This window comes from Scatophagus argus, chromosome 9 (genome assembly GCF_020382885.2).
Source record: "Scatophagus argus isolate fScaArg1 chromosome 9, fScaArg1.pri, whole genome shotgun sequence".
Classification (NCBI taxonomy): Eukaryota; Metazoa; Chordata; class Actinopteri; family Scatophagidae; genus Scatophagus; species Scatophagus argus.
In genome coordinates, this window is record NC_058501.1 from 16,114,875 (window position 1) to 16,139,286 (window position 24,412).

Sequence of the window (24,412 nt, forward strand, 5' to 3'; positions counted from 1 at the left end):
CTGCTGCTGCTCCTGGATCCCCAACCCTAATCCTGTACCTCTCAGCAGAGGGCAGACACACTCACATCCAAGGTTAAGCTTGCAAATGTGGGGACACTTAAATCTCTCCCGCTCTTGACTGGAACTAAATGAATATCCGCTTTCAGGAGGGCAGATTACAGTCTCACTAACACACCTGCCTCCCCATCCCTTCCTATAACTTTCCCTCTCACAGACCTTCATCCTGCCTCTCCTCTCTCTTTAAAGCATTTTTTTAAACAGCCCTTCAACCAATGAAGGCAGCGAAAAGAGAATTATTTTTCACCTCCATGAGCTTAGAGGCATTAACATACCGGATTTACACTTGTTATTTTTTTGCACACTGTCTGAATAGCACCTGCTGAGTCTCACAAAACAGCATGAATTTGTCAGTCAGAAGATAATTGCTTCTCAGTAGATATTTGAGGATGTTATGTTGTTTGGGAATTATGCTGACATTTTTTAATTGGATGAGAAAAGACAGACTGCAAACTATGAGAGGTGAACATGCTGGGTCATATCTCATATAGAGTAGTTTGACAGTAGAGGCCTCAGTTGAGCAGACACCTGTTAAGAGATTCGGTTCTGCTGGCTATACTGTGTCCACTAGATGGCGATGGCACTTTAATTAACAGATCAACACAGCAGGAAGAAGGAGCATCTTGCAGCATAGCACCATTTATATTGCTTATGTATGTATCTGTACAGTCACATTCGAGGACAGGAGGGATATTTAAATGAACTGAAATCAATTTTTAATGTGAAGGGGAGAGGCCACCGTGGAGCAAGGAGACAGCGTGGAAGAGGTTAATGATGGCACACCAGCCTGGATTACCGGCCACGAATAGAGGTGGGGGATAAACAGGTCTGTAACTGCTGCCTGTCATTCTGGCTCTGAAATAGACTAAGAGGGAAGTCTTTACTCTGAGGCTTCGTGGGAAACAACCTACACTGCCAGAGTTTCAGAGGCTAAAAACTCCTTTCATAGTAACTGTAACAGTCTTGGTGTGTTTATTCACTGGATTGATATAATCTTCAGTTCATTCAACCATGAACAGACTGAAGGGTCTCTTTGTAAGTCCTTATTATGCTTTAAAAGAGGGGTACCTAACCTTTAAAGCTGTGAAATGTTTATTCATGACTTCTTGCCACAAGCAGTGGTGAAATGTTTTACTGCAGTAAAAGTAGGAATACCACAGTATAGAAATACTCTGTTACAAGTAAAAGATGTGCATTTGAAAAAAGTACTGGCACCAATGTATTTTAAGTGCCAAAACTAATCGTATTTATTCCATAGAGCGGACAATTTCAAACTCATGGATGGGTTACAAAGAAATACAAATACAAACACAAATACTTTCACACAGGTGTGTGGCACAGTAAAGCAGTTAACACCATATTCTGCCCTGTGGCATAAAAACGCTGAGCAATCACAGTTGATTCTGATTTTGTATCAAGATGGGAACAAGAAAAGTTTTAAGTGACCTTGGTCGAGGTTTCACGGTTGGGGCACGAATGGCAGAAGCTTCAGTCACAAACTGGATGGTGTTTTAATAGTAGCAGCGACTTACGTGACATCTGGATTTAGATCTATGGGGGACATCAGCAGATATGGCCAGCAGCGCACGGCTGTGATGCCCGTGCATTAGTGTTATATGTGAGGAAAAACAGAGGAGTTCTTTCTCAGGTGACTGAGAATGTCAATGCACAATGTGATCAGACTGCGTCAGCGAGAACAGTCCACCAGCAATTACACACAGAGATATTATAGTAGGGTTGCAGCGCATAAACCCCTCATTACAAAGATGAAGGCACATTTCAGAGTTCAGTCGTGCAAAAACCATATGCATTGCTCTGCAGAGATGTGGAAAAAAAAGATCTGGTCAGATGAGTCATGCTTCAACATATTCACAACAAGTGAGCAAATGAGCATGTGTTGACGTACACCAAGAGAACAGTATGGGACTGAATGCTTGACCCAGACAGTGAGGGATTTCAGATGGTATTTTGCTGGCATTGTTTGTTTGTTCTGAGTGGTAACCATTATTCTTAATGGGTCTGGGCTCTCTCATGATGACAATGCCTCCATCCACGAAGCGCGAGGGGCCACTCACGAGCATGGAAATGACGAGAATCATATTTTATGGCAGATCCCAACCCAGATGATCACCTATGGGATATTTTGGACCAGCGTGTCAGACAGGGCTCTCCACCACCATCGTCAAAACACCAAATAATGGAGTATCTTTTGGGAGGATGTCCAGACACTTGTAGAATCAGTGCCAGTAAAGGCGGAGCTAAGTTTGAACAGGCTACTTCATATACTTTCGGGTACCTTAATACATAATAATTTATTAGCTTATTATTTTTCATAGTAATAATTGGAATCTGCAACTTAACTAGTAATCAAATCTGTCAAAATAAATGTAGTGAAGTAAATCCAAAATGTAGTGGATTAGAAGAACGGACATAAAATACATAAAAATTGAAAATATGCAAGTGCAAATACCTCAGAGTTAGTATAATACTGAAATGAACATTTCACTGGTCACAGCCTGTTCAAACAAAGAGTGATGCTACCTTTTCATATTGTTTAAGAAAGTATCCAAAATGTCAAAATAAAAGGCAAAAAGTTAAAAAAAAAATACAAGCAGGTAAAAACTAACAGAAACTGTGTTGCAGCTGCACTATTTCCTCTTACTTAACACTAATCATCTCATGACCCCTCTCATCTATCTTGCGACCCCTTGGGGGCGTCTCGACCTCAGGTTGGGAATCACGTGGTTCAAAACAAACCAACATGGGAAATCAGTTGCACGTATGGAACATATGGTTCGCATGTTAAGTCTTACATGAATAGTAGCACAACCGCAGAGTGAGCACAGATTTAAGGTTAGTGGAGGGGTGGTAAAGGGTGGGCTGGCAGAGCTCACCGCAAAATTATATATAGACTTCCTGCACCTTCACTTCTAAACCCACCAGCACACACACACACACACACACACACACACAGACTCCCGGAGCTTCAGCAGACGAGGATGAGATTCAAACTTTGAAAAAGCGAGGTGATTCCCATAGCCATAACCACTTCAAACAGGACGCATAGACGTTTGGTGTTCAGAGCTGAGCTGTTTGCAGTCAAACAAGGTTTCTGTTCTGTGTGTCACAAAAAAATATATGGTTCTGTCCCTCTGGAAAAAAATGTTCATAAATGGGCTACTGTGTTATGCACTTAAGCTGACTATAGCCTTTATATGTTTTTTTATTTTTTTCGTGACTGACTCACCGATTCACTGAAAGTCACTTTTAAAAGTCCCTGGTGTTGCCCCGCTGCTGCCATCATGTGACGCATCCTCTGTACGAGTTTCATTTATCACAAAGGCTCCTTTTAATCATATGTCAGCCTCAGCCCGGCACCTGTTTGGAGTTTTACGCTGGCACAGTTTCACCCTCTCCATCCGTGGTCACCTCTGGCCTCAGAGGGAATATTGCTGAGTCATGAGGAGGGGGGGGGCACTAAGTCTGTTTCGACTGAAATTGCTTTTGCATCTGACAGGTAAGCAATAAGCAGATATCCTCCAATCCGCTTTCGCTGCCCGCTGTACTCAACCCACCTATACTATGCGCTGCGATGCCCAGGGGAGAGAGGAGGAGGAGGAGGAGGAGGAGGAGGAGGAGCGGGGTCTTCAAACCTGCCCACCTCTCTCCTCCCTTCGCCACCGGCATCGCGACAGACACTGCTGCTGGCCTATCGCACCAAAGCCGGACCCCCCCTTCCCTCCCCATTGTGCCCTGCCCACCCCGGCGGTCTCTTCTCCAGCCCTGCCAGAGCCAATCCGCGACTGGGTGTAAGTAGGGCAAGCCGCTTCCTGGTTCTCAGAAAGGAGCAGGGAGTCGGAGTGGGCCAGCAGAGGCAGCAGACAGGGGGGTCAGAGCAGCCCAGAAAAGTCGGCGGTCTGCACGGAGAGGACCAAGAAGGGGATAAAAATCACAGACGCACGAAGAAGAAAATATCGAGTTTAGGGTGGTAGGATCGGTGACCCCCCCGCCCCCCCCTAGGTTTAGAGAAAAGACACAAGCTGGGAGCATAAAAAGAAGAAGAAGTAAGAAGAAGTAGGCAGGGTGGGACGGAATAATCCAGGAAGTGTGGAGGCCGGTCAGGTGGGAGGCGACGACTCTGCGCAGGTGACACACCGGCTCTCAGGTAGGCACTTCACCTGACGGCTGTCGATTTTGGCTGAAAACTGTCAACGCGCCTGTGACTTAAATGTGATTTAGGCGACATGTCTGCTTTGCTATGACAGCGAAGGCTTGTCTTAACCTATAGCCTCCCTCCTCCTCCCTCCTCCCGGGCTCTGATCGGGGTCACAGGAGGACAATCCACGTCACGGGTATTCGGTAACTCCTGTCGACGTTTATTCCCTCCGTCATGACACAGCCGGGCGCCTTTCTGCTTCGCTTTTGAAATGCGCGAAATAAAAACGATTGAGTGTGTGTGTGTGTGTGTGTGTGTGTGTGTGTGTGTGTGTTTTCTCGGTTGATTCCTGCTGCCGCCGTTTGATGTGCGCGTCTGTGCGCGGCGGCCAGGTGAGAGAGAGAGAGAGAAAGAGCGGGGTCGACGGGTACATTTCTGGAGAGTCGGCTGCTAATTATAGCTGAGAACACCGGCTGACATCCAAAACCTAACCTGCTCTCACGCACATCACCTGCCTCTCTGCTCCCCATGGGCACACAGAGCAGTGGATCTGTCGGATTTAGCCTCTTGCACCTAAATGATCCCCCCCCCCGTCAGTGGTCTGTTAATCATCATCATCATTATCATCCTCCTCCTCCTCCTCCTTCTCCCCCCCTGGCGCACCCAGTGTTTTATGTTAATCCTGTCACTATCCTGTGTTAGAATGTGCTCAGGCTGTAATGTTAGGTTAAGACTTCTGCCTACCTCATGGGTGGGGAGGGCAGTCATGCCAGTGGGCTTTTGTGTGTGTTTCATTACAGAGGTAGATGTGCTGCAGACTCGCCCCTCTGACAGACCGGCCTAACAAGCTCAACTGGATTGGGTTTGGTTTCACTGTATTGGGCACAGCCTGCCTGTTTGGTTAAATCTTTAACCATCCATGCAGGTAGTTAATGCCTTATGCCTTCTAGGCTCAGGTGTTGTCGCAGCTTTTGTTTTTTGGCTCACCTCTGTGTCTCTGAGGGGCTCGAGTGGGAGGCTGACACATCGTTTACGGGCGTCTGTGGGCAAGCTTGTGACTGAAGTGAAAGAAGAAAAGTTAGAAGAGAAAGCTTTGTTTCTTGTCATTTTCCTCTGCATGCCATCATGTGAGTGTACGTCTCTAATGCTCTCTGGCGCCGGGATGGTTCCCAGCATATGGAAGAGCCAGCCCCGTTTGCCCTAACTTTGTCTGCAACATAATGAGACATCTGTGCTTCATCCCTCGTTCCTGCCGTCCTGACACGACCTGCATCGTCTACCCTCTACAGACCTTCTTCTCACGGCCGACATGTTTTTCTCCCTGTCGCTTCACCATCACTCTATGTTTCGATCTGACTCCGCACTTCAGACACACTCCACTTCATCGCCTACATTTCTGCAATATTTCTTAGAGAGCCTGGGAAGCCATAAAAATGTGTGCACGTAAACCATGAAGTCTGTGCAGTATGTAGTTAATCACATGCATTTAAAAGAAGTGTGTGTGCGTGTGTGTGTGTGTGTGTGGGCTTTCCCAACCATTACTGACAGTTGGAGAATGTCTTTTCCGAAGAAGTCAAAGTAGGAAGCGGTCGGTTTCTGTCTTTACTTTAAAAGAACCCCCCACTCCACCCCAAACTACATCTGATGCATCATGTGATCGCCTGTGGGTGTGTGTTTATCCACACGCACCGTAGCTAACCTATTTTACAAAAGAAGACAGACCATGTGCCTCAGTTAGTCAGCACTTTGTCTTTTCTCTATCAGTGCATAATTCTCCTCATCTTTGTTCACATACTTGGCGAATGCCTGACTCGTTGGCTGCCTGCCCCCGTCGGGATTAATAATTCTCAAATTGAAGCAGGATAATTTTTTTTCACACCTCTGTACCTTTTTTCCCCCCCTTCAGGTGTATGACCTCTGCTGACCTCTGGGCAAAGAAACAAAAGAGGAGGAGGGGCGAGCGAGAGGCAGAAGACAGCAGGCCCATCTTCTCCTGGGTTTATGGACTGGAGGTAGGAATCACACCTTGCCTCAGCGTGAATATCAGTCTCAACATCAGTCCCTTTATCTTTCAAATACACCTTTAGTTATGCACTCTTTCCATTCATGTACACAAAACAAACAAACAAAAGATCATCTTAAAGTGTGAGTTGGTGCATAATGTCATCGTAACACATTGGAACAGACTGAGATGTCATTTATTGAGATAACTGTGCACACTTTCAGACACATTTTCTGACTCTCGGCCTCTTACCGAAATCAGTGGTTTGAAAACCTCCCTTGCGATAGTTCAAACCTTTCCTGCTTTGTCACCTCGGGGTTGGTTGCTGCACGAGCTGGACATGATTATCAGATTGACTCTTTCAGAAAGTCTGACTCTCATTTGAATTGGGTTGATGTCTTTAAGACACCTACGAGAATCAGGTGTGTGAGCTCCATTCAAACAAACCTGACAGCACTGACATGTTTAATCTTCTGAAAAATTGTTATGAAATGATGATGCTATCTTGATGGTATGCATTACATTTTGGTTAAATACCACTCCCTGCAGACACAACAATAAATCGGGACTCTGGGTTTAAAAGGAAAAAAGAAAAACCTACACCAAAGATGAGTGTACCAGGTGTCGCTTTGTGCGTTTCACTTTGTTGTTGCTGTTGGTGTGCAGTAAGAATCAAAGAAATGAAGCTAGATGTTATTGATGTTTTCAACCTCCTGAAACGAACCCAATCATTTGTTAAGTTTGTTAAGTAGAAAGACCTTCTTCCATGCAGATGAATGAAAACATATGAAATATTTCACTGCATGCACGACAATTTCAGCTTTAAAACAAACATTCCTCCGCCTCCTCTCAACAGCGAGCTGCACACACACACACACACGTTATGGATGAAAATGAGTGAAATCAATTCCCAAATGACTGAAAATGGACTGAGATCATTTGAGTTTATCGAGTTCAGCCCACACTGTGCATAAGCGTCTAGATGTACTTCAAAAAATGCTTCACTAATATCCCTGGTGTGAATCATCCAGAACGACCAAATCTGTATCCGTTTTTTCACACTTTTTTTCTTTCTTTTCCTTTTGGCTCTGTTTACACCACAAACACATCGCTGTGGGGGTCAGACCGCACTGGACGTCGGCTTTTATAGCATGACCCGAGGAAAAATACATGAGCTGAATAATGTGGTCAAGCACTTTAATATTTTATTGGAAACCTGGAAGTTAACTCCTGTGCAGTTTGTTGGCTGCAGACGTTCTGTAACTGCAGTCAGCTTTTAAAGATGGCTTTGAGAATGACGCCAAAATAAAGCCATTCAAAACAGGCTCATGACATTTATAGGTTTTTGGTATGTGATCACAACAGAGCACAGAGCCTTGTCGATTTTAGAATAACGGTGATGCTAAGCTAAAGCACACTGTACATCGGGGGACTCAGCTTCATGCTAATGTTATGCTAGCTAATCTTAAAAACCTCCCATTAAAATACAACTGGAAAAAAAAATATTAATGTGTAAGTCTGTGGTGGATATGTAAACTGAAGAAGTGTGAGTTTTTTTGGAATTGCCCAAAACTTATTTTCTGATTCCTCTAACTAATAATTTACTTTATTTTAGATGATAACAGCCAATAAAAAGGGCAAATACCACATTTACTTGATATGTTTTGCTTCACAAATAATTAGTAAAGAATATTACTGTAGTGTTTCTCAAACTTTTTTCAGCCCTTTGATGCCATCCAAATTGTAATTATTGTTCAACCAAATTCCTGCTAAACTCCTGAAAATGCTCGAACAGAAGTGATACGAATGATACATTGTCGCGTTTGAGAATGAAAATGGAATATTCATTACATATAGTTAATAACACTTTGTGTTGCGTGAAGTGTGAATTTTTGTGTGACTTTGGAGAATGGGTGTGCGTGTGGTGTGTGGGCATTCACGTGTGTGTGTGTGTGTGTGTGTATGTGTGTGTGGTGGGCAAGCTGGTGTGACCAATCATGTGACCCTGACTTTGCTGGAGTATAACTGGTGACAACCATGTGTCTGGTGGGTAAGAGGAAGTGAACTCTAGTGGTCTGTCAGGCAAGGAACACACACACGCACACATTCTAGCACATGCATATAGACACACACACACACACGCACGCACACCCACACATATATATATACATGCGTTCACACAGTTCCAGGAAATGCTGTAATTAGGGCATGTGAGCCCATATAAATTCCCCCTTTTCAGACATGGGTCTTTCAGTTTCATGCAAACTGACTGAGTGGGAGGAAGGTGGGGAGAGAAACTGATCGAGGGAGGGAGAATGGGAGATGAAAGAAGTAAAGATTTCTCTGCTTTGGCCCTAACACTTGAAGGTGTCTCACCTTCTTTCTCAGGTCTGTTATCGAGTACACGCTGCTGCTAAAACACCGCTTTATTCCAAGAAAATCTGTCGATCCCCGATTCTTACTTTGACTTTTATTTGAGCAAAATAAAAAAGTAGGAGAAATTATACCTCTGCAGTTAGACCGGTGAGTCACCCAATGCAAGAAATGGGGCTTAACTTGTCAAGAATAAATTCCAGTTTATTTTTATGAACTCATGCCGATCATTTCAAGTCCTTGGTGTCATGATTGAAAGTCCCCTTTTATTTAAAAACACTGGAAACTATGACCGTATCCCTTTGACCTGAGTGTTTTCGCCATATGTGACGGTTACATTGGCACACTGAGGCAACAATGGCACAGAGGTGACTACATGGTGTCCGTAATCCAGTCTTCTGCTGCTACAGTTGAGTCTTGCCCCCACTCGATCTGTGTCAATAGAGGAAGTTCTGTATCTGCCATTTCCTCTTTTCAGTCATGAGTTTCTGTAGCATTTGACAGCTCTCCCTTGCTCTCGACCACCAGCCTCACAGCCCACGCCGCGCAGCCTAACCAGGCAGCAGGTGGCCGTGACTCTTCTTCTTCTTGTAAAGAGACAGAAGACAGAGAGAGAGAGAGAAAAAAAATGGCTTTATAAAAAAGCTACAGTGTGAAGGAGTGATCATGATTCAGCTCTTCTAGTAACAGTACAATTGTTTCTGTACACCCTGAGCGGGCGGTTATCATAAATAGGTACAGCGAGACAACATTTCAGGGAAAGTGAGAATAAACACCCAAACATGAGCAGGCGAAGGGACTCATTGTTGCTGAAACTGACCCCTTTCATGTGTGTTCTACAGAGGGGAACTCCAGCAGCAAATGGAGGCTTTTATTCCAAAAGGTTTACATACCATCCCTTTTGGAAAAATAAAATCACATTTGTTTTGTTTTTTTTTTTGCTAATATTTCCAAAACAAACATTATTATTGTTGCTGCAGAACGGACATATGACACATCAGATTGTTCACATTTTCTTCCGTCTCTTCTCCGTTGTGAAAGGCTCGTCACACGTCCAGACAGAGAAAGAGAAAATCATGAGTGTGCTATGAGACATCCAGGAAAAGAAGTTTAGCCTAACTGCTTGTCTGTCGTTGTTTTTACGGTTATGCAGCCTGACTTTTTTTGTCACCACAACAGTCGGTGATGCAGTTGGATGTTTGTCAGCCGGACCACAGTTCAACTCCTGCCCTGAAGTTATTCTGAACTTCTGATATAATTTACAGAACCTGCTACCTCCGTATTGCTGCCGCGCTTTTAATTTGATTCGTGAAGGTGACACATGTTTCAGTAGTGTTTTCTAATCTTTTATTTCTCTCCCCTGCAGGTCTGAATGTTTTTTTTGTTCTCTCTGTGTGTCTTTCTTTCCAATCTCTCAGAGTTTTTTAATTTTATGGTTCAGTTTGCCTTCCAATTATCTCTCCATCTGCTCTGCTGATCGACCATCTTTACTGAGCACAGGAAGAGGAAACTGATCAGGATCAGTTAGTTTTTGTGACATTTTTCTCTCTGCATGTGCGTGAACATGTGCGTATGTGTGTGTGTGTGTGTCTGTGTCCAGTGCTTTTGCAATATCTTCCTCTGAAATAAGAGGCCATTTGTGTGGGAGAGCAGCAGTTGTTGAGACCCTCCCAGTGATGTGGCAACTTAACTTCATGTATGACACACAAACAAGTGCAGTGTTAGTTTTTCTAAACACGTGTTCTCAAGTTCAAAATTGGTTCGGTTGCTTTGCGTAGGCTCCATTGTATTTTGCTTTGGTTGAGGCCGTACTCACTCATACTGAATGTATTGTTTTGCGGTTATTTCTTTCCATGAATATTTTCACAGGCAGACTAGTCAACTGAAATACGCTACCTGAATTAGGGATGATACACATCCGTCTGATGATGTGAAATTTGTATCAGCTGATAATTAAATTAATGAAGATAAAGAGAGACGGTAATTGTTGACTTAACAATCGCAGCGCATACACACACGATACATTTGAGGGCGTTAAAGGTGGTTTGCAATCTTCCAATAAACACAGAAGAAGTCGCAGCTAAGCGCTCATGACCTCAAACTGCTGCGCCTGGCTAGAGCTACACAGTGTAGACCAGGGAGCCAAACATGGAGGATTTTTATAGTTTCCCAGGAAGGCAACGTGAGTGCAGTTGCAACAAATGTTCTGCAAAAGTTCAGAGAGGAGGGAAAAACACAAGAAATCTTAAAAATTAAAGCTGTGGAATCCTAAATTATCCATCTACATCTTAGCCTTTCTTATCCTCAGCTGTGTATAAACTACAGGTTATGAACTTCTTTTTCAAATGCTGAAATGTGAAATTATCAGTTAGGCAGGTAATTATCAGTTATCAGTACCCGCTTGAAAAAGTCAGCATTGTGCATCCACACTGTATGCAATGTGCATCATACTGCAAACACACTAAACCCCCATCTACACATCCAAAACCCTTTGACCAGCCCAGCTGAGAGAAGAATAAACATCCAGCACACGGATATGCAGCGTCGTCTTCAGATTTAGACTCGCACACCCACAGTAATTTACACATTCATTCACAGATTGACTGTGTGAGAGGGACGAAGAATATAAGTGACCTTATTCACTCAAGCTGCTTTAGTCAAGTTTATTAATTTCAGTATTTAAAGCTGTAGGTTGATTTGTGCAGCCGCAGTTTGTGGTGTTTTATCTTTACATGGTTCGTTCACTCCCAGTGGGGAGCTTCAGCTTAAAAGAAATGATCAGTCTCAAGCGTCACGAAGAGATTCATAATAATTAGTATTTATAGAGGTACTACATAGACACACAAGTGCATATATTTGAAAAAATATATATATATCAGACTATTTAAAAAAACGGGTGCCTGTCAGTTTCTCTTCTTTCATGAATTGCTTCATTTATTTGTAGAAGAATAAACAACAACAGAACGGTTTAGAATATGAGAAATATTGCCCGTGTGAAAAGGTAACATTGCTTATAGTTTTAAATAAGAAAAACGAGAATATGAACATAACACAAAAATTAGTCTTTGCTTTGCAGCTGCTTACATTAAACACACACACACACACACACACGTATATACATAAAAGATAAAGAAATATGTTAAAGGGACAGTGCTGCTAAATATTTAATTGTTTTGTATTTGGTGTTTATTAAACAAAAAAGATGAACACCAATAACTAATATTCTAAATGAATTGGAAGATGATATATGTTACTGGTACTGTTTTTTTAGCACAAATTTTGATATTGGCCCTCATGGAAAGTCTGACTGAAAAGTGACTTTCATGTTGCAAACACGTCTACTGTACCGTCACAGAAATATTTTCCGAGTTAATCTTTAAGAGATCTTTTGATCAAACAATGCATGCAGGAGGGATTCATTTTGTTTACTCTCAGTGTAAAATAATCGAGGATTTTGAGTTACTGAGTTGCTGTGCCTGCTGCTCTGCTCCACGATCACCAGCTGCACAGTTCATTTGTTTGCACCACACACCGACATGTTCAAACACCCCCGCTTGAGTTGCAGCAAGTATGTTGGTAAATTACTCTTTGTTTGACTGTAATGACACTTAATCGCCCTTTCGCCGTTTTCATCATAGTTTTTCACATGCAGTGTAATCGGTTGTTGCCCTCTCAGAGGAAACATTCCTCAACTTCGTCAACCCAGATTAGCTCATCAGACGCACACACACTCGCAAAAAAAAACAAACATCAGTAAACCACGTGTGCGAAAATAAAGTTTCTCTCCTGCTCACACATATTAATCAGCACAGGGAGCGATATGTAATTCTCCCACACATCTTGACACTCCACGTTCACAGTCTTCGGGGGTAGAAAGTGCTGACCAGATAAAGAGCAGAGAGAGAGAGAGAGAGAGAGAGGGCGAATAAAGTGTGAAACCACTCCGTCAGCAGGCCTCCTCTCTCACATGTGTGTGCGTTATTCATCTTAGGGTGAAACTCCCTTTTGGTGATACTAATGATAGAGGTGGCTGCTACCACATCTCTCCCTCAGACATCTGCACACACACCCACACAAACACACACACACCTGCAAGGACTTTCTTGCTACTTCCTGTGGCTGCGTGCATGTGTTCACCTCTTGCTCGATCGCTCTGTTTATCTCCCAGTCATCGTGCCACTGCTCTTCTCCCTTCTCTTTTTCTGTCTCCCCCTTCCTCTCCCCTTGTAACTCAACTCTGTCTACTCTTGTTTCACGTCTCTTTGCTAACACAGATTGTATGAGGCCAGGACTAGATTTTCCTGTCTTAACCTCCCCTCTTCTCTGCTTTATCTTTCAGAGTATCTCAACACCCACTCCCCATCCACTCACACTTGTGTGTTTCTCCTCCCCCATGCCCTCCTTTTTCTTGTGTGATTTCTAAGAACATGTGTGTTTGTAGAAAACATACCTCCCTCATGTTCCTTTTGTTGTCTCTTCTCAAATCTCATACCATTTTCCTCTTTCCAACCTCAGATTGATTTCTTTTCCTGCTCCTGCTACTGTCTCCTCCTTTCACGGTAGCAGAAATGGCAGAAATGTTGCACATTTACACTCATTTCAAAAAACATAAGCACCAAAAATACACTCAACAGTTTTTTTTTTTTTTGCGTTTTGGTATAATATTGAATCATCAGTTTCAGAGTGTTCAGAATCACAAAGCTTTAAAGGAGAAAGGAGAAATAGCTTTACACTGTAAAAGAATTACGAAATAAGTGACTAAAGCTCCAGTCACCCCATCTCACTTGAAAAACTTCAAACATGAAGTCTCGTTAGCAAAGTTGACAGGAAACACACAACACACAATTGACAGTATTTCATTTTAGTTGTAATATCCAGATTTAAAACAGCTGTTGGTGTGTAGGGTTGCACATAGACCAATATGTCAGTATAATCATATAGTTTATTGTAATGTTCCGTCTTTCCCTTCCGTCTTGAAAGCTAAATTACAATTATGTAATCATCTTCTCTGCTGATGAGTTGTGTTGCGTTGAGCTGAGTAATTTCTGAAGAACATATATCCTCTTAAAAGCACCAATATTGAGCCCCAAAAATTTTATTATTATTTTTAAGCCATTTTATTTGAAATTGTTTGGATAGTTGATGTCTGTGTTGTGTAGCCGTTTTTAAAGAGAGGATAACTTCTGCAAAAGGCTCTTTCTTTTATGTCAGCTGAGAAGTTGGTGGATATTACAGAGCCGAGTGTACATGTACACCCAAATGTCTTGTCCCGTGTGCTGATAAGCTGATAATCCTCCAGCAGATTCGCACTGGTGTTCAGGTCTCACATGCAAACTGGCTGCTGTTATAGCTCACAGTGGAGTGTTTGTGGTAGGGCGAGGGGATAAGGGCCTCTGCTCTGCCAGCCAAATGAATAATGTAATGTGTTAGAAGACCACAATGTGCGCATGCGTCCACACACACACACACACACACACACACACACCATAATGCCCCAGTTACAGTAAGGACAGAGGAGGGCTTGGCTTTGGCGGCCTTCTTGAATAAAAGGCAGAACAAACTTCTGCTGAGTAACCTCAGCTCACTGGACTTCTCTTTTTTCTCTAAATTCCTCCTTAAGTCCAGTCATAGTTGGGTGTAACCACTCTAATTATCATGATGATGTCTCAAGTCTTGTCTTTGACAAATTCAAATGCCGATTCAAATCCTGCCTGGTTGCGTCTGTTTTTATATCTCCTGGTGGGATGCAAATGTTAAGCCCGGGGGGAGCTGCTGGGACGCAGGGCGGACGGCGCTTGTGTTTTTATCTCCTGGCAGACATGAGCTGTGTTATTAGAAGACCTGGATGTAGTTGCGGGTGCATTTGTTGCTTAAATGTGAAGGTTTTGCACTGCGGTAGTCCTGAGAGACTGCACCACCGGGCTAAGTGCAGCTTTGGTTTGGCAGATGTGTGTGCACTCTTCTCTTTTCTCATCCCCCCCCACCCCCATTTCCTCCTCCCCCACTCTTCCACAGAGAAGTTGTCCCAGTACCACACTCCACTCGCTACCCCAAATAAGTGAGGTGTAAAGAGGGTGAAAACTTTAGTCTTTCTTAACCCTTAAAATCTGTCACGCAGAGAGGAAAAGTGGTGAGAGGAAGACGAGTGTGTGGAGGAGAAACGGTATGAGCTTGAACCTTACTTTCCATGTGTTTGGCCGCTTTGTTGTTTTTCTGGCACAGTGGCGGTTTAGCATCATAATTTGTTATATTGTGGCTATGAATAATCTTTCAAGTACTGGGTTTTATCTGGATGAAAACAGAGACGATGGTGTGTGATTCTGTCAGCGTGTGTGTGCTTGTAGTGTTTCAATGACTCTTCATTTGTAAGCATTTCACTGCAATAAGTACATTTCATAATGTACTTATTGCAGTGAAATAAGTACATTTCATGATGTATCTGCTACAGTGTTGAGGAGGAATACGTCCCCATGCAGGCATTTTATGACATAATATTCAGGGAAAAAAAAAACACAAAACAAAGCACATATTGCTGCTAATTTATTTATTTTTTTTGTCTGCTTTTTAAATTTCCTTTGTTTACCTTTCATCTTTAACCTTTAAATATGACTACAGTCTGAGAACTATCCATATTCTTCCCCTTCAATTATGTAAGTACATAAAGTACTCCGAATACAACATATGCAACCAACTATACATATGCACATTAACCAGTTCACACACACACACACACACACACACACACACACATACACACACATGTACAGGCACTTTGGAAAACATCTGACATCAGAATTTATAAAAGCATTTCTCCTTCTCCCTCTCAGCCACAGTGTTCTGTGAATAGTATAAAGTCATATTTTCCCCCTTAGCACTGGAGTCTGATATAATTGAGGTGGACTGGGAAAACTTACAGCCTTTAACGGAAAATAAGACCCATAAAAATAATACTCTACAGCTCTAGTTCCAGTCACCACACACACTCTGAATGTGTACAGAAGGATTTCACGATACAGACGATGAACTGTGATCTGCTTTTTGCACCGAAGAATAAATCTGTGCAGGTTTAGTCCATCCTGCTGCTGTCATTTTCCTGGCCTCCACACACAATTTGTCTACTTTTTTTTCTCTTTTTTTTCTACAGGAGTTACACTGAGTTGTGGTAGTGGACAGTAATGGTGGAGTTAAGTTTCCATTTCCTTTTCAGTAAAAACGCATCGACTTCTTCTAAACGTGTTTTTGTTTGATTTTTGCTTAATTTTCTGGTCCGATCACACAACTCAGTTACGGTTTTAGGTTGATGAGTTGATGATTAAAAACCTCCATTTGTTGCATTTTTTAAGCAACAAATAAATCCTCGTTGTTAAGAGAGAGGAAGAGTGTGCACATAATGAAAGTGAGGGATGAGGAAACCGTAGAGTTGCAGAGGAGGTGAATTCCTCCACCATCGACAAAAGAGTGGGAGGTGAGAACAAAAAACAAAGAAAGAGATAAGTGACAATTGTTGGAAGGATAACATCTTAACATCTGGAGCGTCAAATGCATAAGAAAGTGAAAAGAAGGCAGTTCTTGAGATAGAACCCCTTTCAGTGAGTGTTTTTTTGCGGTTATATGTTTTGGAAAGACTAACAGTGACATTAAACGACACACCTGAAGGCAAACAGGGATATCAGTTATTTGACTTTAAGTTACTGAACCCTAATCAACATGAATAAACTTACAATGACAGTAATTTTGTTTTGTAACGCTGGAACATGTGCTCGTGAGCTAACAATATTATTTTGTTTGCAAGACAAAGTGTGTTTTTGTGGTATCTGCCTGTGGGCTGTTAGTTACATTAGTTACAGCGTGTTGCAAGATTCAGCAGCTTATGCAGGCATGTCCTTGGTTAGCAACAAAAAAACAGAAACAAGGTGATGTGGAAGGGGAAGGGGGTACATGAACAGTGTGCAGTTTGTGTGTGTGTGTGTGTGTGTGTGTGTGGTTGTGTATGTCATGATGTGAGTATTAAGTGACTCACAGACAGAGAGAGAATTGATGGGAATCATTGCAACCTCTGAACAATCTTATTATTTTCCGAATACGTCTGTGTTCTAAGGAATATGCCTAAAATAACAAGCTTGAACCACCAACCACCCATGATACTTTTTTTTTTTCTCTCCCCTGCGCCGGAAATTTAATGTGCGTTGTTGTGTGCTCCTCCTAAAACCCCTTTGTATCTCGCTTTACTGCACTGCTTTGCTCAAGATTTCAGTTTATGTTTTTGTGTTTCAGCAACTTTGTCTGTTGACGCATTTCAGAAATGTGGCATGTCGCATTTCTGAGAGCACATAATGATTATTAGCAACAATTCTGTTTTCCCGCGGACGCATTTAAACAATGATTACCTTTGGTGGTGATCCTAAAATAAAGCATTCGGGTCTGTTGTCGTGTCAACTTACAATGAGACAAACTGTTCACAAGCAAAGTCAAAGGAGGCATTTACACTTTGTCTGTAGACATTGAGTGTGATGAGTTTCCACTGGGATTTTTTTTTTTTTTCATTTTCCATATTTTTCCATTCATGATGTCTTTTTTTCCAGCTTGTTAATATACGTTTGTGTATGACGTAGGACTGCTACTAACAATTATTTTAATTAAAGACTAATCCACAGATTATTTTCTGATTAACCCACTGTCCTAAAAGACAAGGTGACGTCTTCAAACATCATGTTTCATTCAACCCAATATGCAAAACCAAAACATATTCAGTTCACAATCATTTAAGACTATTCTGAAACATGACATCATGAAAAATGCCTCAAGTGATTGATCCATTAATAACACAGTTCTCCAGTGTGGTGTAAATAAAAAAAGGAGATAAGTGTGTCTCTGTATGTGCGTGCAGAGGACAAAGCAAACATGTGCCCCTCAACTTCCTCACTCGTGTGTATCAGCCGCTGATATAACGAGACGTCCTTGTTTTCTCAAGTTGAAGACATAATTCTTATAAAAATGCTTTGCTTTCAAAAATAGCAGTAAATATCTCTTGTAGAGGCCATGGTTTTAGTTTTTGACGAGCAATCGGTGACATTTGACCTACGTAGGTATCAAAGGAAGAGCTTTCTGCACCAGTTTGTCTTTGTGGTACGATGTAATATGGTTTGACTCTCATAATGCACCATCCTGACTGTTTGTTTTTGAGTGTAACATGACTCATAATGCCAATATGATTTCAAACATGATCATCCAATTTTGACATTGAGTTGACGATAAAAAAGGTTTGGGTTGAGTGAATGTGCTGGTTTCCTTCCTGCCAAACCAGTGCCATTATAGTGTCAGCTCTGAAGTCTGAAGGTTACTTATTCTACATCATCCGCGGCTCTGCTATAACCTTAGATACACTACAGCCCGTCTACCTGTCGGTCTTTTTCTGAATAGGGAGAGGTCGACGAGGACATCATGTTTATCGGAAAGTGTTCGGAAAATGGGCCGTTGGGTTTTGGAGAGAGGGGGGCGCGTAGGCGCTTTTGGGGGGGAGGGGTATCTCTGAATCTGCCTTCGTCACTTGCACCCTCTTTTGATACAACAGGAAGGAGAGCGAGTGAAAGAATGTGCGAAAGAGGTAGACATCCCCAAGGATGAGCGCTTTACCCCGACTTCTGACAGCGAGATCAGACCTTTAAGTTACACATCTAAGAGTAGAAGGAAATAGAAAGAAAAAAGTGTGGTTTTCAAAGTCAGAGAGAACGAAAGCAAGGGAGAAGAGTTTTGAAGAGCAAAAACATGGATGCCATGAGACACACACTGCCTCGCCTCCAGCTGACTGTGCCCATGTCCTTGAAGATGGGGAAGGTAGGATTAACATTTGAGACATCTTGGTACCTTACCACGTCCTGATGTGGTATGGCATGACAGTAAACGTTTGAGAGTTTTGATATCGATGGGGAGGGTAAAAAAAATAAATAAATAAAAGTCCTGGCAAGTTATTGAGATGTATTTATTTAATTGGCTGTACTTGTAGTTTTTTTTTCAGTTGAATGGGTGGAGTCCCTTAATCCTTGTTTTAAATAGGCTGGGGTTGAGATCGTCGTATAACAGGTTAAATATAACAATAGTGGGTGGGGGGAGCCGCACGATTGGCACGCAATGTGTGTATGTGTTGTGTCTATGTGTGTATTTGTAGTGCATATGTGTGTGTGTGTGTGTGCTCCTGTGCCTGTGTATTTAATAAGGTGTGTTTTGGAGCAGGTTAGTCAGGTGGATGTAGTGTCGTTGTGCAGAGCCCTCTGGGCACTGTGTGAACACTCTTATTGGATGGCCAGGGGGCTGCCAGTTGCTATGGGAGGGAGATGAAGGGCAGGGAGGGGGGGAATCTAGAGGGTGAGTTGTTTGTGGAAAATCTGGTCTGCTCAGGTGTGTTAGAGATATTGTCGAGCAGGTATAGTGTGGACAGGGTGAGGTGCGTGCTCAGGGAGTCAAAGAAGGGAGGTGTTGGGTCTTATTACCAACAAGCCTAATTATGTCTCTCAAAGAGAAATAAAGAAAGTTGGTGACCTCACTTGACATTTTAGCTCTGTGTTTCTGGTAAAGATCCTTACTGGCTCAAAAAAAGACAAAGAGTAGATTGAAATAAATGAACTGCAGTAATTGACTGCATACATGCTGCACATCAGGTTTGTGAGTGACGTACTTTTATTCCAGTCTTGTAACTCTTGTCTTTCCTTCCTCATTCTTTCACTGGTACTCCCCCCCATTCACCCACTTTAACATGTCACTTCCTCTCCCTCACTTGCATTTCTTTCTTTTCTCTCTCTCTCTCTCCTCCATTAGTCCCTCTCTTTCTTCTCCAGGTATTTTAATCAAACGGCTAATGCTATAAAGGTTTCACATGGGAATTAACCTACTGCAGGGAGGTTACAGCACCTACAGCGCATTGCATAATGCTGCATCCTTTCTGCGTCACTGTTATTGACCATTTGGTTTTATATATCTCTCTCTCTCTCAGCTCTCAGCTCTAACGATCGTTTCTTCTTCCTCTCCTTGCTGTAATATTTTGCCTCTTCTGCCAGGTCTGTTATCTCCATTGCATTCGTCCACTGATGCCCCCCCCCCCATCTCACGTACCAAAATCACTGCCTCCTGATTTAGTAATCTGGAGATAGGGTACGGGAGGTGGGGTGGGAAGGATAAGGGGGATTGTTGTTGCTAAGCCTGGTTTAAATTGTCCCTCAATTGAAAGAAACTCCTTGTGTCAGTCACGCTGCAGAGGATTTACATTAAGGTCATTTTCGGTGTGTACGTGACTGTCTGAAAGAAGTGAAACGTATTTTTTCAATGTTCAAAACTGCCATTTCACTTACATTAAAGGTGAACTGACAGGTATAAAACTGTAATTTACTCAGCCCCTCCACTTACCTCATCTTCCCCTTCTTTCATGCAGGTGGCAATGTCTCCAGGAGAGGACGGTCTGATTGGGATCCCCTTCCCGGAGCACAGCAATGAGCTCTTGTCCCACCTGAATGACCAGAGGAGAGCAGGGCTCCTGTGTGACCTCACTCTAACGTCACGCGGTGCACGTTATCCGACTCACCGCTCCGTAATGGCCGCCGTCAGCCTCTACTTTCGCCAGCTGTTCGGGGCAGAGGAGGGGGGCGGCGAGGGCGGGGGAGGTTTCAGTGTGTGCCAGCTGGACTGCGTGGCCCCCGACGCCCTGGACGCCCTGCTGGAGTTCGCATACACTGCCACCTTGACCATCCCCAGTTCTGGAATGAGAGATGTGTTGCGAGGGGCTCAGCTTCTGGGCATCCAGTGTGTGGCTGATGCATGCAGGGACATCCTGGGGGAGACGGCGGAGGCAGAGGGGGAGACGGCAGAGGAGCAGAGAGCCCCACACACAGCCACTGAGGGGACTGCACAGGGAGAGATCGGGATAATGAAAGGGTCTCGAAGAAAAACAGACAAAAAGAAGGTGAAAAAAGTGGGGTCGCATCACACCAACTCTTCTGTTTTGAACCCTCCATCTGCTTCTCCCGTCTCGCAGCCTTCTCCTGCATCCGACAGCTTCCACTCCCTGCCATCTACCCAACCACCCAGCCCAGAACAGGAGGAGCTTCACCACAAATCTGGACAGAACGGAGATCCCAGTGTGATGATCAGAGAGTCAGGGAGAGGAGCCAAAGCAAACGGAGGGCTCCTCCACTGGCTCCATGAGCGCCCCCGTATAGCTCACCCACCTCCTGTCCCACCCTTGCATGACAAGCTGTCAGAGGATGATGACATGGAGAGTTTTGGTGACGATGGTATGCTGATGGGAAGCACTTCCATACCTACCTCTGTAGCTGATCAGGGAGTACCGCCATCAGCAGCGGGAGGTGGGAGGAAGAGGAAGTCTCAGACGCCCCAGCAGTGTCCTGTTTGTCAGAAGATCATCCATGGTGCGGGAAAACTGCCCCGACACATGAGGACACACACTGGAGAGAAGCCCTTCCAGTGCTCTGCCTGCGGAGTCCGTTTCACCCGGTACAGAAACTTCTCACTTCTAATATGCACAAAACAAAATGCTTTCATGCATTGTGGCCTGATTGAATCTTTTAATCATGTTTTGCACCTGTCACTCTTCCCTTCCTGTCATTCTTCACCTTTCTCTTCATTAGGAATGATAAATTGAAGATCCACATGAGGAAACACACAGGCGAGCGCCCCTACCCTTGCCCACACTGTCCTGCCCGGTTTCTCCACTCGTATGACCTCAAAAACCACCTGTCCCTCCACAGCGGGGCGAGGCCCTTTGAGTGCCCGCTCTGCCACAAGGCATTCGCCCGAGAGGACCACCTCCAGCGTCACCGCAAGGGACACAGCTGCCTGGAGCTCCGCACACGCCGGCCCCGACGTGGGCCTGAGCATGGGGAGGATCTGAGAGGGGATGGGAGAGGGAGGGAGCAGTCCAACCCCCTGGAGGCTCTGTCTTTACAGGCTCACTCCTCTGTGTTCCTCCCTCCCACGATGCTGGATGGTGGGAGCGGGACCGGCCCTCCACTGATGTTTCCAGGTGATGTTGAGAGGGAGCGGTCGCTCGCCCTTCAGGCTTTGGCTCATCTCGGGCCTCGCAGGCTGGCCAGCTACCCCGAGTTCTTCCTTCGAGGTCTGGAGCTGCGAGGGGACAGAGAGGCAGAGGGAGAAGATCCAGGAGGAACCCACTCGCCGGCTCCACAGCGTGACCGATGGCCAGACGAAGTGGAAGAGGAAATTGGAGAGGAGGAAGCAGAGGAAGAGGAATAGTGAAGTGTGTGTGTGTGTGTGAGAGAGAGAGTGTGTGTGGTAAAGCATCCACAGTAAAAAAAAAAAAAAAAAAAAGAAAAAATCTCACTCAGGTGGCTGGACTAATGACCTGCTGCTCCCATACAGAGAGCGCTTAAAAAAAAGAAACAACTAAATGATAAAAAAAGAAAAAATGGAAAACGGGTTTACTCAGATATTTTAAATGTTTGTCTTCTGGCTCTTGGCATTTAATTTCATTTGTCTTTTGACTTTTACTTCTCATTTGCTGTTTATTTTTAAGTATTTCAGGTTTGAGCTTTTTGAATTTATTTGATTTTATTTTTTTCAAGCTGGACTGTTGAGTGTGTGGTTACCAGGATGCTTGTCACTATGCAAACTAAAAATCCAGAGCTGCGACTTATAGGGATATTTGAAGATGTATATTTTCAGTACAACATAAATATATTGATTCAGGTGCAATTCAGAAATCATATTACCTAGATCACAAGAATGAGCTTGTGTGGCCACTGTCATCTGGTGGTTATCAGCGGAAATGCAGTCTAATCAATCCGACTTGTTCTGTACATTCTCAGCAATAACGCTCTTTTGTCTTTTCTTGTTTGTGTGTTAGAATCTTTGCTTTGATTTGGTGCTTAAACCAAAGACTTTAGTTGAACTGTTTTCTTAAATCTTAAGTTAACAGGAGAGGAGAGAGGTGAATTGTAGCCAATGTTGGGTTTTGAAGAGAAGACTCTTCCCAACTGTTTTGATAGCCATGAGAAAGAATCTGTTTCCATATTTGAGTGTTCCAGAGCCGTAGAGCTCTGTGTTAAATGCCTGACCAAAAGAGACAAAGTCTGGGTCGCTGAGTTGATGTTGATTATGTTGAAGACAATTCTTCTTTTCCCAAAGACTGTGGATTTCAGTCTTCCAATGCACTCGTTTGGGTTTTTTGTTTGAAAAAAAAAAAGAGAGAGAGAGAGAGAAAAGGGGCAATTTGAGGGGATTAATGAAGTGACTTGCCCCCTTTTTTTTCTGTACTTATTTATTTATTGTTATTTATTATGACTCTTCTGCTGAAACTCTCTTGAGAGACCAAATCCAGGGTGGGGCACAGATCATAGTCCACTTCTAGTCTATGAGTCTAATAAGAAGCAGCGCTGCGCTTAAAACTGAAACATCTCCATGTACCCAAACGCCTTTTACGGGCTGAGTGTCTTCTTTTGGTGATTCTTCCTCGAATGCATTCTTTGCACATTTAACCCCGTCAGGTACTGCAATAATTACAGGCACATTCCATCCTCCGGGGCTGAGAGAAGGGAACAGGATAAAGAAGAAGTCAGGAGGAGGGTTTAAAACCTTCGATGTAACTGGAACACAAAATGACTTTGCTGTTTGATATTTTCAGCATGCTTCTCTGTTGTTAATTCAACATGTATAGTACTGTATCACATGTTAATGCATGGCAGTTCTTATAGATCGGCCACCGCTGTTTCTAAAGGGGCCATTATCTTTTGAGTTAATCTATCTTTGACCAAAAACCTTTTTAGCTTCATGCTTCCCCTGGACCAGTGCATTAAGGCCTTTTGCAGGGTGCAATGCAATCATTACTGGCTTTAAGTGACAGCAGCTGTCGTTTTATTTCCAGTTCTCTTAAAACCCATGTATTCAGTGTAGCAGTTGCGCTGGTCTGGCCTTGTGTGCACTATCCCCTCCTTGTAGTGTAGTAAATCTTTTTTTTTTTCTTTTTTTAATTTCCGTTTTATTTGCACTATGATATATGAGAGCTTCAAGCCTTTTTGTCTGACCTTTAATATCTCGTCCATCAACTCACTCGGTATGAATTAAGATTGTGATTGAAATTGACTATACTTCTTTCAGACCCACATACGTTGAATACTCTTCCTCCTGCATAATGTACAGAGTTATAGTCAATATAATATATTGGGATGAAGTTGCCTTAGATTTTTTTGTGCTGCAACTATTCTCAGGAAACCTTGAGCAATGCACTAAGTGATTATACAAAATATAAAATGGGAAGAAGCCGTTTGGTGCTGTTGGGTGACTGACACGCTTCATGTAGGGGTAAGGCCAGTAGTTTAAAAAAAAAAAAAAAGAGAGAGAGAGATTTTGTAATGTACATTTGACATTTGAAAACCAAATGAATTGAACCTACTGTAAGATAAAAACAAAAAAAGGGAGATACTGGAGTCGAAAGTAAACTACTGGTCTCGCTAGAACCAGTCCTGCTGGTATGGCAGTGTGGCAGTTGGTCCTACTCATGAAGGGCGTTGGTGTTCCCAGTCAGAGAGCTTTGTGAATGAATGAGGGTTAACTGATGCCAGCTGTGAAGTGTGTGTTTCTATGTGAGCTGTTTGTTTTCTTGGCTTTGGTGAAGGGACATGGGGTCCGGTCTGAGCAGAGACCCCGTTATCAGGGATACATTTTTGTCTTTCAGTTTTTAGTGGAACCTTCTGTTTCGGTTAATGTAAAGAAAATAAATAAAGATCTCTAAGCTTGCCGTTTTCTGTGCTCCTATTATTGATTTATATTAGAAACAATAACTTTTTCATTGACATGCAGTT

General features: G+C 43.2%; 1 protein-coding gene across 2 annotated transcripts; it reads left to right on the forward strand.

Annotated features, from left to right (window-relative positions):
* The first annotated feature begins 3,899 nt into the window (after window positions 1-3,899).
* On the forward strand, window positions 3,900-24,348 carry zbtb7b (zinc finger and BTB domain containing 7B). 2 transcript variants are annotated; one of them, XM_046400652.1, is made up of 4 exons: window positions 3,900-4,222; window positions 6,120-6,225; window positions 20,011-21,089; window positions 21,224-24,348. In XM_046400652.1, exons 2-4 carry the CDS (start codon window positions 6,124-6,126, stop codon window positions 21,846-21,848), a joined length of 1,806 nt encoding a protein of 601 aa, XP_046256608.1. In that variant the 5' UTR covers window positions 3,900-4,222; window positions 6,120-6,123; the 3' UTR covers window positions 21,849-24,348. The 2 variants fall into 2 exon arrangements, with proteins under 2 accessions (XP_046256608.1, XP_046256609.1); XM_046400653.1 differs by lacking the exons at window positions 3,900-4,222; window positions 6,120-6,225 and adding an exon at window positions 18,115-18,422.
* Window positions 24,349-24,412: the final 64 nt, after the last annotated feature.